General features: G+C 37.9%; 1 protein-coding gene across 4 annotated transcripts in view; it reads left to right on the top strand.

The window, feature by feature from the left end:
* Nucleotides 1-4,137: 4,137 nt before the first annotated feature.
* LOC148063236 (uncharacterized) overlaps nucleotides 4,138-14,708 on the top strand; it is a 47,913-nt gene continuing 37,342 nt past the window's right edge. For all 4 annotated transcript variants that reach the window (XM_087810619.1, XM_087810618.1, XM_087810617.1 and 1 more), the window contains exons 1-2: nucleotides 4,138-4,242; nucleotides 14,049-14,247. In XM_087810619.1, coding sequence (XP_087666745.1) covers nucleotides 14,058-14,247 — 190 coding nt within the window. In that variant the 5' untranslated portion in view covers nucleotides 4,138-4,242; nucleotides 14,049-14,057. The remainder of the gene's footprint in view (nucleotides 4,243-14,048; nucleotides 14,248-14,708) is intronic.

Here is a 14,708-nt window from a genome sequence, read left to right as displayed (position 1 = left end):
CAAAGTCCATTTAGGCGGAAATTTGACATTTGTCATGTCTTTGGTGATGTGTGTTTGTGTGTGCACTGGCACGCTCTTTTTACACCACAATGAGTTAAAAGCAGTAGTCCAGCATCATGCCACAGCCAATAGGATACTTATATCAACACGTTTAGAAAGAGGAAACCACTTTGAATGGATTGATGAAAGAAGCCAAGAGGGTAACGCTTTGAGGAAATTAAAAGCATTTACTTAGAATGAGTGTAAATTCCTGAATGAATATATTTTAAATCATTTAAATGCACACATAGTGCAAGAAAGGATGAAACAGTGTACGACAGAAAAGAGCCAAAAATTAAGTCTCTAATTAATTTTTATAAATTGTATATATTTATCAATATGATATTTTGTAATACAAGATAATGGAATTTCCTTTATTATTGAATAACAATTATTTGTTCATTGTTGAATAAAAACTCGTATAAATCCTAATCTGATTAGAGTTTTTAATCCTAAAGTAAACTACGTCGTTATCTACTTCACCGTTGCAAAAACACAATGGGCCAGCAGGTGGTGCTGCATATTAATTCCACTTTGTCACGTTACTTCACTGAGCGAGATTTCGATTAGTAGTTTTTAAACATGGACCATGTCTTTAATAAGTTCTTCTTCTATTTTAGACAGTTGTTAGCGGTTGTTAAAAGAAAATTCAATTAGTTTAGCTGAAGATAAACACAATTTTAAAAGTACATATAGTCAAACATATCATAATAATGCTGATATTTTTATTGTGCCACTGTCTAATCTTCTTTCCACCATAAACATATCAATCTTACCCATTACTATGGATCTTCACTCCTCACAACCCAGACACCCCCTGTGCTGCCTCGGCCCAAATTCCCCCACAACAAATCCCTGCTAACACTGCAGGACCGGCTCGTGGTTTCTGGGCTGTCCCCAAAATTCAGGATTCATCAAGTGTCGTGTTGTTGGTGCCGGGGCGCAGCATGTTACCGTGTCAATCCTGCTCTTAAGCCTCGCCTCCACAGGGGTGCATCTCTTATGTAGGTCACGATTGTTGTGACAGGACTCGTCTCCCGTGGATTTGTCCACTTTTCAAAAGTCAACATCTGGCCTGTGTGGCCTCAATCCCTCAGGACCCCACTATGTTACCATGTTGCACAGCTATGGTACACAATTGAAAGATCCCTAGCTCCTACTTATGTTCAAAGTTTTTTGAGGATTGTTACTGATGTTGGGGTCAAAGGTCATGGTTGCCATGGTGAGCGCAGCAAAATCGAAAGGATAGGAAGGTTTCAATAAAATATATGCTCTAGTAAAAACGATATAAATCAAGTAGGCTCTCAATGCGAGGCCGATGCTTCATGAAGCTTCATCGGCCTAATCATCAGTTATTTCCAGACTTTTTTTTAGAAATTCGGGTGGATTCAGGGTTCGGCCCCTGATGGGGCTCTCAAGTAGGTGTGTGAGAAAAATAGAAAATGTATATTTTGTCACGTTCCCCTTCCTGGGGCTTTCATTTTGCACAGTCTCTTGTGGGTTTCCTAGTTTTTTGTGGCTCTCTCGACAGTCGGTGAAGGCCGTGCTTGGCAAGATCTACGGCTGATGACTATCATGCCAATCAGTGGTGCTTCATAAAATTTCTTTGAACCATCAGTAAACCTCGCAGTAGTTCGCCTAGTGAACCAACTTTGCATCTTGGACACTAACTTCCTGACTGCCTTTTATGTCAGCAATTTTTGTTCTACTTTTGTTACTCCTGGATTTAATTTTTGCCTTTTTGGGTTTTTATAGTGGATCTTGCGTCTTGCAGCCACCCTTGCCTTTGTTCCCTTGGCATTCTGTTTTTTAATCGGACTTGTAAAGACTGACATTTGGACTCTGAACATTGATGCCATCTTGTGGACGTTTTTGTGTGTTAGATTGTGTTTTTGTGTCATTATTAGTCTGTCTTTTGTCAACCTCTACCTGGTAACTTATCATCCTCTACACCTCTGTACACATTTTTTTTCACCATCCTACATCAATATTCAACAGCACTGTATTATTATTTTGTTTGCTAATATTCATGATGTTGGTTCATTTTAGTGTTGCAATTAAACTTCCAGCCATTAGATGGCAGAAGTCATTACTTCCTCTGCTGCTGAAGGAACAATAAAATCCTGTAAGTTCCCAGGGATGATTGAGAACGAGAGGATAGTTTCCAGCCAGGTCCAGCTGATTTTAAAGCTGATTTTTGGACATATTTTGGCTTTAAGTTATATTATTTAAACTGAAAGGGAGTGGAACAATCCGAATATATCACTAAAACTCAGTGTCTCAAAATATTTTATATCGAAATTGTATCGTGAGCTAAATATATCGTAAGAATCATATCGTAAGATTAATGTATCATTTACAGGACAGTCAAACAGTAGTCATGAAGTCTTATTGTATCTTTTAACTTTCCCTTCTTCCTTTCTACTCTGTTTCATCCTGTCCCTGAAAAACACCTCCAGACCATCACCATACTTTACTGTCACCATAGCATTGACCTTGTGATAAGCCGTGTCTTGTTACCTTCAAGCATCCCTGCCAGAGTTCAATCTTCTTTTTATTTCAGACCAGAAAATTAAAATGGTTTGTAACATCATATAATGTGAAAAGTGTATTTCTGTGAATACTTACTGGATGCACTTTATTTTGACAATTTCTCTTTTTTAAAATATATATATATATTTGAATATAGAATATAATCAAATAAATAAATGAATTAATTGAATTAAACATTAATATCCGGCACCAATACATCATACATTGTTTCTTAATATGTTTAACCTAGAAATATAGAAATAGTAGCTTTCACAGAGTGTTCAATCTTAATTAAACCAAAGTGTACAAAAGCCTTTAAGATATAGTATAGATAATATCCATTATGATATATTTTCACCTTAAGTTTCACTAAAGGCTTTCCAGATATATCTTATTACAGCCACATTATTAGCTGTTGTTATCCTGCATTGAAGATGATAAAAAAAGTTTTTGTAAATAAGACTCCCAGTGGCAGACCGCAAACTATCATCCTGTGGGTCGCAAATGGCCTGCAGGCCGCAATTTGAGATTCCCTGACCTGAGCTGAGGGCATTAAGATAGTTAAATGAAGTCACATTACTATCTGGATTCTTCTATTATGAGGTTAAAAGAAAAGCAAGTGACAAATGTTCCTTCAGCTTTGACATGAAAGAACTATGGATCAAACCCAAAAATGAAGCATGGACAAGTTGTTGACGGATGGAAAGATTAAAAATCAATTGATACACTGATGACAGAGTTAAAGTCAAAAAGATAATTCAGGCTGCGATATTACATAACAGTGAGAGAGGAGGAGGTGTGTGGGCTGGTGAAAGGGGGATGAAATGATGTAATCTCAGTCTGACTCCACCTCTAACAGCAGCTGCGTTGAGTCATCCAGATCTACGGCTACACATTTCTACAACTTTACTGTTTGTGAAATAATATATTTTCATCCAATATTAAGCTGTGGCCTTTATTAAATGAAACATTTCACTCTGTCTTGCTGACATTCATCTGACGGACACAGATGAGCAGAAACATCACCGTAAACAAACTCAAAACTAAGATGTATACTCACAGCTTTTTTATACACAAATTTCAAAGATTGGCATTAAATCTGTATGTTGATGTGTGTTTCCCTGCATTTAGACCAAATGGGATATTTAAGGGATTACGACCCCATCAAACAGGAGCTCTAATTCTTGCTAATCCTATGGAAACATCATTTAAAATAACCAGTCACTCAACCAGGCACAGCTGAATCAGCCAGTCTGTGGTCCTCAATGCACCACTGCCTAAAAAACTTCAGCTGTTATAGTTGCAAAACGCTTAAAAAGTTATATTAAGAATATGTCTTAAGTATATCAAATATGCGCTCTACAATATAGCTGTATCCATATTTATTATTTCCAACGACACGAAAACATTCCACCGTGTCCCGCTGAACTTGAACTCAGCATCACTCGCTGCGCACTCGGAGGAGAAAGGATTTCTTGCTTCCGGCCTCTGATTGGCTGCGTCGGTAGGCAGGAGGGCGTGGCTTCGCGTTGAGTCCTGTCACCAGACGAGTGCGAGCTGCGAAAGGTGTTTCTGCAAACACACACACACACACACTTACAGACCAACACAAAAACCTCCATTCCAGCGTCCGTGTGACTCTCAGCGAGAGAAGCGGGACATTTCTGCACAGTGAGTACATTTTTATCAACGCGACGTGCTTCTAGCGCAGGTCACGGTCGAGTCTGGTTTCTTCCTTATGGCGTCGCTATGTGATGCATAGACAGCATGTTATAGTTATCCCTGCTCTATATTTAGCCGTTTATATGTCCCCCTGCTGCTGTAAAAACACTGCTTCTTCTGCTGCTACTCCTTCACGAAGGCCAAGAATGGTGGGCGTGTGACTCCGGTGCTGGATTCGTGCCTCTTTGTTATGGTGGTGCCGCAGTCGAGATGGTACACCATCATGCTGGTCCTTCTCCTAATCCAAAAATACTCCAGCCCCCCCCCCGTCCTCTCCCCTGACAACATCCCATATTATGCTCGGCTAACCTGAATCCAACTGGTTTGAGGCTCGATGTGTGACTTTAGTTTGAGATTTTAACGGTTTTATTTCAAGGCTGCAGATGCGCCAGGCCTGGTTATGTAAAAGCTCTCTGTGCCTGGATGAAGTGTATCATTTGTTGGCTCTGCTCTGTAGCAAATAAACCTGCTACACACACACACACAAACAGAGACATGCACAGACACACACTGTCTTTGTGGATTAGGCACACATTGTTCTGCATGTGCGCAGCTTGTCTCTAATGTATTGCACCAAATACATAAATAAATAAACCAACGACATGTACTGTAATTTACCATGGGGGTCTGCATATCAGATATTTGAAATGGCTGCTTCAGGGACGATCATCATGGATTTATTTCAATTTTTATGGGGGTCCCCTTTTCCCTTGACCTGATCGAGTGACACTCCCCCATAAAACCTTCACCGAGATGTCACAAGTCTATATTATTACTCTCAAGCGTTCTAGATTATACATGTATATTAAAAAATAGTCTCCATGCTTTGAAGAAATGTATCATTTGTGCCGTCCTCTCGTAAAGCGAGTTGGTTAAGATCCGGGGCCTGATGACCAAAACCCTGTCATCGGTAGTTTCTTTAACTAAACAAGCAGAGGGACTTTAACTTTATCTTTTTCAATTTCTTAACAGGTGACATTATATATGATGACTATTATAAGAGACTATAATGTCAAAAAGAGTTTGAAACAGATTAAAGAAGTGCTTTGATATGATCGGAAAGCATAGAAAAAATACTTTATGTCTTGTTGGAAACGTAATATTCATTATATAAATCTATATACATACTTAATCTAGAGGTACACAATACAAATGTGAAGATCTCTAACATATACTAATAATTTGTGGAGGAAATAACAAGGAGCAGACAAACATGGGAAGGAAACTAGGAATTGAACTTCAAATAGTAATGAAAATATGATTTTTACAAAACCTTTGCTGAAACTGTTAACTATCAAGAAACTTTGTCAATTATTGCCTGATGTTTTTGACCTTTTGAGGTCCGCAGAAGTATAGGCAAGCTCATGTTCAAATTGATTTTGAACTGAAAGAAATTTAGATTTTGACAACATATTTATTCATGTTTTCACTCATAAAACTGTATTTAACTTTCAAACACTTGCAATAAGGTAAGATTCATGAGTCTTCTTTTTTAAGTCTTCCAAAGACGCAGCATACTTTTTATCCAGCACTGACAAAATGGATGTCAAATATTCAGAAGTATAGATGCCATCTGTCTTCCTGTAGCTTTGCGGTCATAGACCCAATGACCGTTCCTAATGTTTAATGGAGAAGCTATTTTCTGTTGCTGGTTCACTCTTGTACGTCAGTGCCCTCTGGATGACCAAGCTCCCTGTTGGAAATGCAAGTCATCCACTTCAGAAGGGTCATAAGGAAAACTTTTATCCTTGACGCTTGTAACTAAACTTCTACATTTTAAAGTGGCTATGTGTTTCTGTGTGTGAGATCACACAGAAAGATGATAAACAATGGGTTGTTCACTATAGTAAATGGGTCAATTTTCAACACAGGAGGACACTTAAAAAACCTTGAATGGCCGTTTATAAAGAAATATTTTGAGGGTAGTTTATTAATAATCTGATGCATCACTTTTCTGATGATGCTATAATTTCTGTTTAAGGGATTGGTGAGATTACATACAATCCTCCCGATTACCGGTTGTGCAGACAGAATGTTATGATGATGAACATTCAGGCAGGCAGAAGAGCATGGTCTGATGTCATACCTAATATTTAAGGCTCCTCTATAGTACCGAAGTTTGTTACAACAATTTACATAGTTGTCAATCTTATTGTGGACTTGTGGACCTTAATACATAAAACTAGCTTGTGTTTTTGCATAGTTTCCTCTAAGATATGTTAGTCTCTCACTTTACTTTTGAAGTTTAAATCAACATGTAGCAGCTAACTATGCCAGGGTTAATGCTACTTTCCCTATTAATGTGGTGGCTTGTCGTCTTGTCTTGTTTGAAAATAATCTTTCTCTAAATGTTCTCGGTGTTTGCGGTCAGTCCAATATTTTCCTTGAAGTTGTTGAGATTGTTGACTTTTACTTTTTGTTTTCCGAGGTTTTGGCTACAAATTATTAATCGACATACTTGGTAGCATGTACAGTATGTGTGATTTCAGTCCTACATCTCTTTGGTTGCATGTGTGATAGATAACCCTCTCCAAAACTACCAAGTGTGTCCCAGTAGAAGACAAACCAACATTTATCTGAGTTTTATGTTGCACTAATGTGAATATAGCTGTGGCTGCTTCAACTTCCACTGGGCCCAAACCAAAACACTTTAGTTTTCATTTGTTATTGATGACCTCTGGGAGTAATACAGGCAATGAGCTTTTTGTTTAAAGGTAATGGAATTGCATTGAAGGGAACTATAATATTAAAATGAGAACGTATTATGTGGCTTTACTACCTTGCTGCATTGTGTATTACTGGTGTTAGCAAACATCAACAGCCGTTTAAAAGACTCTACCTTAACTGGTTAATCTCAAGTCAGGGATTGTGGAATGAGAATATAATTATTAAGGTAATAATTCATGTGGTTTTAACATCGTGAGTGAGGGACATCTACAGCACATTGTTCTGGCTTTCAAAAAAAAAAGGAGCATATCCCTTCATTTCATATTGATATTGAACTAACGTGTCAAACTCAAGGCCCTGGGGCCAAACCTGGCATTATCATTTTATGTGTGCCCGCTATATAGTCGACTCAAAGGTAGATTAACGTCGACATTGTGACCTACAAAGATGCCAGTTATTAAGATAAGATAAGAAAAAAAGGTTAATTTATGTCAAACCTTACACAGAGACTTACAATGACAGTAAAACTGTTGGACGTGTGTTCACAGATTGTTTGTGAAATATACAGTTATGTTAAAGATATTAGCCCTCTGTGTGATTGAGTTTGACACGTCTTATAGACTTGTGGTCACGTCCCCGTTAGCCAAGACCAAGACCAGAGAGTGACGAGACCAAGAGAGACCTAGTCAAGACCAGGACTTTTCGAGACAAAGACCAAAATAATGCTTCAAAACCAGGTGAGACGGTTTTAATAACAATAGTCCAAATAATTCCAATAAATAAAAAACGTACCCAATAAGTAATCCAAAACGTATCCAGATTTTAGTCCAAAACGTATCCAGAGATAAGTCCAAAACGTATCCAGAGATAGGTCCAAAATGTATCCAGAGATAAGTCCAAAACGTATCCAGAGATAAGTCCAAAATGTATCCAGAGATAAGTCCAAAATTTATCCAGAGATAAGTCCAAAATGTATCCAGAAATAAGTCTAAAATGCAATCCAAACACGCAAGAACAAGCAGCCAAACTCAGACAGGAGGCAGGGCACGGCTGAGGATCTGGGTCTCATCAGCAACTAAAAGAAGAACAAAAAAAGAGCTCACATGAGAAACTAAAAACGCTGACAACCTCAGGAACTGTCAATAAAAAACGATCCAGGGAAATACTCGGGAGAAAACAAGCCAAACCTTGGTCTGTGAGTTCTTCCGGGAAGAGATGCTCCTTATTAATGGGAAGAACCCGCCACTCAATCATCCTCAGCTGTGAACTCAAACAACACCGAAAACATACAAACAAAATAAAACCATAACATTGGAAACGTGACAATAATAGCGTGATGAGAAGAGAATTTACCTCGATGACAGGAGAAAAATAGAATCTATTTAACCCTTCATAGTTATGGTCACGGTCAAGTTGCCACCGGAGACCCGTAATCAAATGTGTTTTAGGTATCCCTTGTATTGTCTATGGGTCAAGGGATACCTCAAACACATTTGTTTTCAGGCGTCCGGGGTCACCTTGACCGAGAGATAACACAAAGGTTAAGAAAGTGTCTCAACTAGAATAGCTTCTTACTTCTTAACTTTCTGCATTTACTTTTCCTTGGTTTGTGTTAGTTAAAACTGTGATGTCAGCAAAAATCTAAAATTAATCCCATCATTTACACACTGTGTCAGCCTTTGTGTGCATCTCATAGTGGATTGGTTAATCAGCCATACAAATATACCATGACACTTCAAATTATTGAAACAACCCTTCATGTTGATATGAACTTACAAGTCACACTGTTGCAAGTTCCTTACTGTTTGTTAGAATATTCAAGTTATTTTAACCCCAGATGGAAACAGTCTCATTGGTATTCATTTGGATCATGAACACTGGTTATGGATTCAATTCTATCTGTGTACTTGAAAGTCAGCATGTCAGCTCCACCTCCTTCCAGACTCTGCAGTGAACTCGTCCTTCAGGGCTCCAGTGTCTGCTGTGAAGGTCGAGCACATTTAGTCTTCCTGGTGATGCTTACTGAGTGATGGGAAGTGAAGCCAGTATGTCATTTGAGTGACTCTTGCACTTGAGTGACCTAGTTTGAAAGAAGCAAAGTCCTTCCAACAGGGCTAAAGTAGTGGTTAAAAAGGGGCTGAAGGCAAGACTCCTAGTTATGTCTCTCATAGTGTCAACATATTCTTGTACAAACGATAAAGGAAGATAATTTCAGTCCTGGGTCACCATTTTTTGAAGTGGTAAGAACTACCTCAGTGAAATAGGTTTTCATGGCACCAATTTATGGCACAATAAGAAAGGAAATTACAAATAACCATGCTGTGTATTCATGATACACTGAAGTTTGCAGTTCCCAATGTTTAAATCTTAGTGTAGCCACAACCAACAAACAGAGCAGGAAAGTTCTTTCCAAAACCATGACATAAGTATACTTCCTCGATTTAAATTCACACAAAACAGAAATCCTTCTCCTCGGTACCAAATCCACGCTGTCCAAAGTTGACAACTTCTCCCTCACTATGGACAGTTATCAGTTTCCCCCTCCCCTCAGGTCAAGAGTCTGGGTGTCATTCTCGACAGTACTTCATTCAGTTCATTTCTATCTCACATTAAAAACATCACTCACCCTGTATATTTTCACCTCCGCAATATCAACAGGCTTCGCCCCTCCCACATCCTCCACACCGCCGGCATCCTTGTCCACAGCCTCGTCTCTTACCGCCTCAACTATTGCAACTCCCTCCTTTTCGGTCCCCCTCAAAAGTCCCTCCACAAACACTGAAGCCGCCACATCACCCCCATCCTCCAGCAGCTTCACTGGCTCCCCATTAACCAAAGAATCATTTACAAACTCCACCTGCACACCTTCAAGTCCATCCACAACCTCACCCTTCCCTACCTGTCTGACCTCATATCCATCAAAACCCTGACTCGCTCCCTTTCAGCACTGTGGGGGGCAGTGTGACTCTCTCCCCCTCTTCAAACTCAAAACTCACCTGTTCCGCACTGCATACTCCTCATAACCCCTTTCATCTACTGCTAGAACTTTGTTCTATAATGTTATTTTTATCCTTCCCATTAGGCTTTTATTGTAGTGTGCTTATATTTTATTATGTGATCTTATTGTATTTGTGATTGTATTGTGCAGCAACCTTGAGTCTCATGAAAGGCGCTTTTATTTATTATTATTATTATTATACATCACGTCTACTTGATATCATTGTGGAGACATTTGAGCATCTCAATGATGAAGGAGCTCAAGGCCATATGTGAAGGGACCTGTCACAGCCACTCCAAAGATAGACAAATCAAAATTTGACTTTGACTATACCCGAATGTGGCTCACGGGCCATAGGGATTCCTAAACTGCAACTTTTGGAAAGTACTCCAGAAATGGAAGGTGCAAACACCCCAATATATTAATAATAATAATAAATAAAATAATAAGACAAGGCACCTAACAGTCACATTATTATGAAGCTAAATTACAAGTTGGGGTCCCCAACTCTGCAGCTAGGGTGCACCAGTGCTCCAAAGTTATAATGTTGGGTAGAAACTTGTATAGGAAATGTGCTTATTCTATTCATTTTTTGATATGTATGAAAAAGGACCCAATTACAGAGACTAAAAATAGTCTACAAAAACAACTAGGGCTCTGGGCTGTCAACCTGATCAGCAAAAGATTGACTATTTCTTAAAGAAGCTTTGGTATAATCGCATTATGTTAATTTGTATTATATTCTGGTGACTGACTAAAGTGGCAAAATAATATGGTCATTTCAAATCAGTTTTAATTTACCCATTACCCATAACTGTTTTTAATCATAAAGTGCATTAAAATATGTTTCACTCTTAAACTGAAAGAGCAGGAATTCTGGGCTGGTTTATATAAAACAAGATTGAACCATTTTTACACTTTGTGTAGTATTTTACAGGCTTGCTTTGAAAAGCATCTTAACGTGTCAAGAACCACAGGCTAATATGACTTCTGAGAAAAGCTGGTCTTTTTTCTAAATTAAAAACCCTTCCAGGCAGTAATAATCCGCATAATTAAAATCAATTATTTGTTTCTTACTGGGAACAAATGCCTAATAGACCGGTAACCAGGCCCCAACACAGTTGTTGTGAACCACTGTTCTAAAGTACAATTTAATAGCGACATCATTTCTACTGTACTTTGGATCAGCTAAGGATAATAACGAAAAAAAAGAAATGATAAAATCAGCAGCATTGGAGACAAAGATATTGTTTGGACACAATTATTTTTAAAAATGTTGTGCCAAATTGCAAATGCAATGTGAATTCATATTATAAACTGTCTTTAAAACATGAATGCAGGAGGGAGTTGCACCTCTGACCCCCACATTCCCTGCTGTTACATCACAACACAGACCTTTACTGCGTCTCATCTCAAAACTGAGCTGACCTGAAGCAGTGACACACATCTTTCTCAGCAAGAAACTCCTGACAAAATGTATTTCCTTTTTTGTGTGTTGATGAAATGTTCATTACATGGTAAATAACGCAGATAATTTGACTATAATCCTATATTTTCTGTGACATAAATGAAATGCCATATATAATAACACATAATTGTGCAAACTTGAGGTGAAAAAAGAACCAAATATGAATGAATTTAGCCAACATTGTTCAAGGAAATTCCCTTTCAATCTAGCTAATGTTCAGTGAAGCCACGTGAATCCAAGCTTCATTTGGATGATAGAAACAAAGACAAAATGTCACCAAATCTCCTGTAGTTTGATAATACCATAGAGCTGCTAGCGTCGGTGTGCGCGTGGAAGGGCGGGGGGTTGCATGAAAGCTGTCAATGTTTTGGAGGATGAGATGATTATGTTGCTGGGCACTGGGTTCACAGAGTGAGAGGAAGCGGATGTTGGATGCAGGGGATTGTGGGTAAAGTGTTTTAATCTCCTCAAGCTAAACAGCTGTCTTTCCAAACCAACTCCTCCATCTCATTCCAGGCACCGCTCTGTTTCATTCACCACTCATACAAGAAAAAGAGAGTTTTGACCTTAACCCTATTTTCACCAATATATACTATTGCATATTCTTACATCAACTAGTATGGGATCTTGCAAGGATGTTAGTGGGTTAATAAGATAAGATATTCTTTAATACGTCCCACAGTGGGAAAATTTGAAATGTCACATCAGCAAATTCACAGTATAAAATAAATAAAAATAATATTCAACATACGTAAAATGACATTAAGCAAACAGTGCGCATAATATGAAATAATGAAACTTATAATATCAAATGCATATATTAATATAAATGGCAATAAAGCAAGGAAGAACTTATTTGAATGAAAATATCGGTGAAAACGAGCTTCTTGGCTGAAGTCTAAGTATTCTAGTAACCTTTTGTTTTTGTATAGATTTAAAATCCTCAAGTTTATTTTGGTTATGTGCTGACTCAAGAAAAGTGTTGAATTACTCTCAAACTAATATTAGGTCTATATAATCTGACCTTTAGTCATTATATACCAGACTTGTTCAAGGTAGTTTTTGTTGCAAAGTTGCTTTCAGAATTATTATAAAATGTATACAATTATAAAATCAAATTGTAGAAAGATACTTGACTAAGATTATTGGGGTTTGGCACGTTCTTCTGCGAGATGCAAAGATAATTTTTCACTATATTGATTTTCTGTTGCTTTTCAAGGTTTCGAACCATTTAAGTTTGCAATTCTAATCCCACCTTTGATCTATGATGATCGTGCAGAAATATAGGGCACTTGCAGACTGTCATATTTTCTTTTCATAATTGGCAATTATCTGGCTCTGTCTCTGTGGAGCATGTGGTGAATATGTAAGGGATCACAAGACTTTCAGGGGTTACCGAGTGCATTGCTCATTGACTGTGGCTGCCTAGCCTGGCACTAATGGATCGTAGACTTGTGTGAAACACCACTGCACCTATCCTCATACGTTTTCCTTGGTTGAACAAGCACCTTGGCTTTGCACCGTGTTAATGTGATGCTTTTTCCGGATAAATCTAATTATATAATGAAACAGTTTGCGTGTGTCCTTTATTAAATAACATCAGCTTTTAGACGCTGATTATTTTTGGCTTATGCAACCTGTCCAGCAGAGCATAGAAATTGCAGAAGAAAGACACCACTTTGTATTGAAGAGTATTTTCTAAAATGTGATCTCATTAGTTTTGTTTTGTCACTAGTTATGTTACTGTAAATCAATGTTTTTTCTACAATAAGCATTGAGGATATTCTAGGAAATGTAAATAAAACAAATAAACAAGAAAAAAAGAATTTCCAAATGTGGAGTAAAGTTGTGAATGTTCGTTGATTCCAGTGTATGGTGTCCTTGCACTTAAACAACCATTAAAACAATGGCCTACAATTCCACCCCGGTCCAGCTGACACACAACTGTATTTTGTCAATTTCATGAATGGCTACTTGCCATTGTGGATGCATGCACACACAAATGTGAGACAAAAGCAGCTTGTGTTGTGGATAGAGGAGAAACAGAAACCTTGAAATAAGAGTCATTTTTAGGGTTTAAACTTTCTAAATATAAATTACGCAGAATAGTCGTGGATCCAGTCAAATGGTTAATTGAGGAAACATTATTCCTTTATATTCATTGAAATGCACGGTTCAGTCACAAGCGTAAGTGGTCACTAAAAATATCTCTTAGTCTATGCGAAGGAAAGTGGACTTCCCAGCGTAAAGTGTTCACTTGATGCAGAGTGGAAAGCTAAAGTGACAGTTATGAATTAGGGAGGACTCCAGTAAATGGGCACTTTAGTGGTGGTTAAGCTTCATGTAGTTATTACGTGAACTGTAACCAAAAAGGCGTTTTGTTGTTGTTTTGAGGTAATTATTAAAAAAAAACTCTGTAAATGAATAGGATGACAACAATGGCCTGGTCCATGAAACATTCACCTAGAGATGACATTTTACATTTTGACATGTTTGTAACTTCCTGAATCAATTTCCTGATTGTAACTGTGACGTAGTTCTTCAGCGCTCTATCGATTAACTAAAGATGTTGCGCTTGTTTTATTTCTGGATGCTAACATCAGCCGTGTCTTTGTGTTGTAGTAACAAGTAATGGACTTCAGCCTGCGAGATGCTATGGGCGGGGGCGGAGGTGGAATCCAAGGTGGAGCTCCCGCTGAAGCCCTCCTGAAACGAGACTTTGTGGACTCGCTCTCTAAGGAGAGCTATGACGACAAGGTCGGAGAGACGGTCACCAAAAGTGACTATCGACCTCTTCTGGATGGGAAGGACAACAAGAGCGGTGAGTAGATGTTAGATTCAAACCTGCATCACCGTACAGCAGCTGGAAGTCATGTCCATAGCTTAGTGCTATCATTAATTACAAGAATATAGTTATCTTTATACTTATCTGGTTAATGAAATATTAAAGAAAATCACTTTTATCAATAAATTAAAGCATTCCTTATTTTACTTAAATTTCTCAAATGTGGGAATAATAAAGTCATATAGTATAATGCCATATTGTTATTGTTTTCATAGATAAATTCGTTTTTAAAAAATAATCTATAATAAAATGATAAAACATAACATTTGCAAGTTTAAGTTGACATAGTCTTGTGTCTTCTCAAATGAGTCACAAATCAAAAAGTTTGACTTAAGTGAAATTGTTAAATTATTGACCTGACTGTGACTTAACCCGAACACTACAGATGAGTCACACAAGTTTCGTGTTGCAAAAACTTAACTTGAAATAGCGAAAAG

The sequence above is a fragment of the Callionymus lyra genome, chromosome 16, assembly GCF_982586985.1.
Source record: "Callionymus lyra chromosome 16, fCalLyr1.hap1.1, whole genome shotgun sequence".
Classification (NCBI taxonomy): Eukaryota; Metazoa; Chordata; class Actinopteri; order Syngnathiformes; family Callionymidae; genus Callionymus; species Callionymus lyra.
This window is presented reverse-complemented; position numbering and strand designations above follow the sequence as displayed.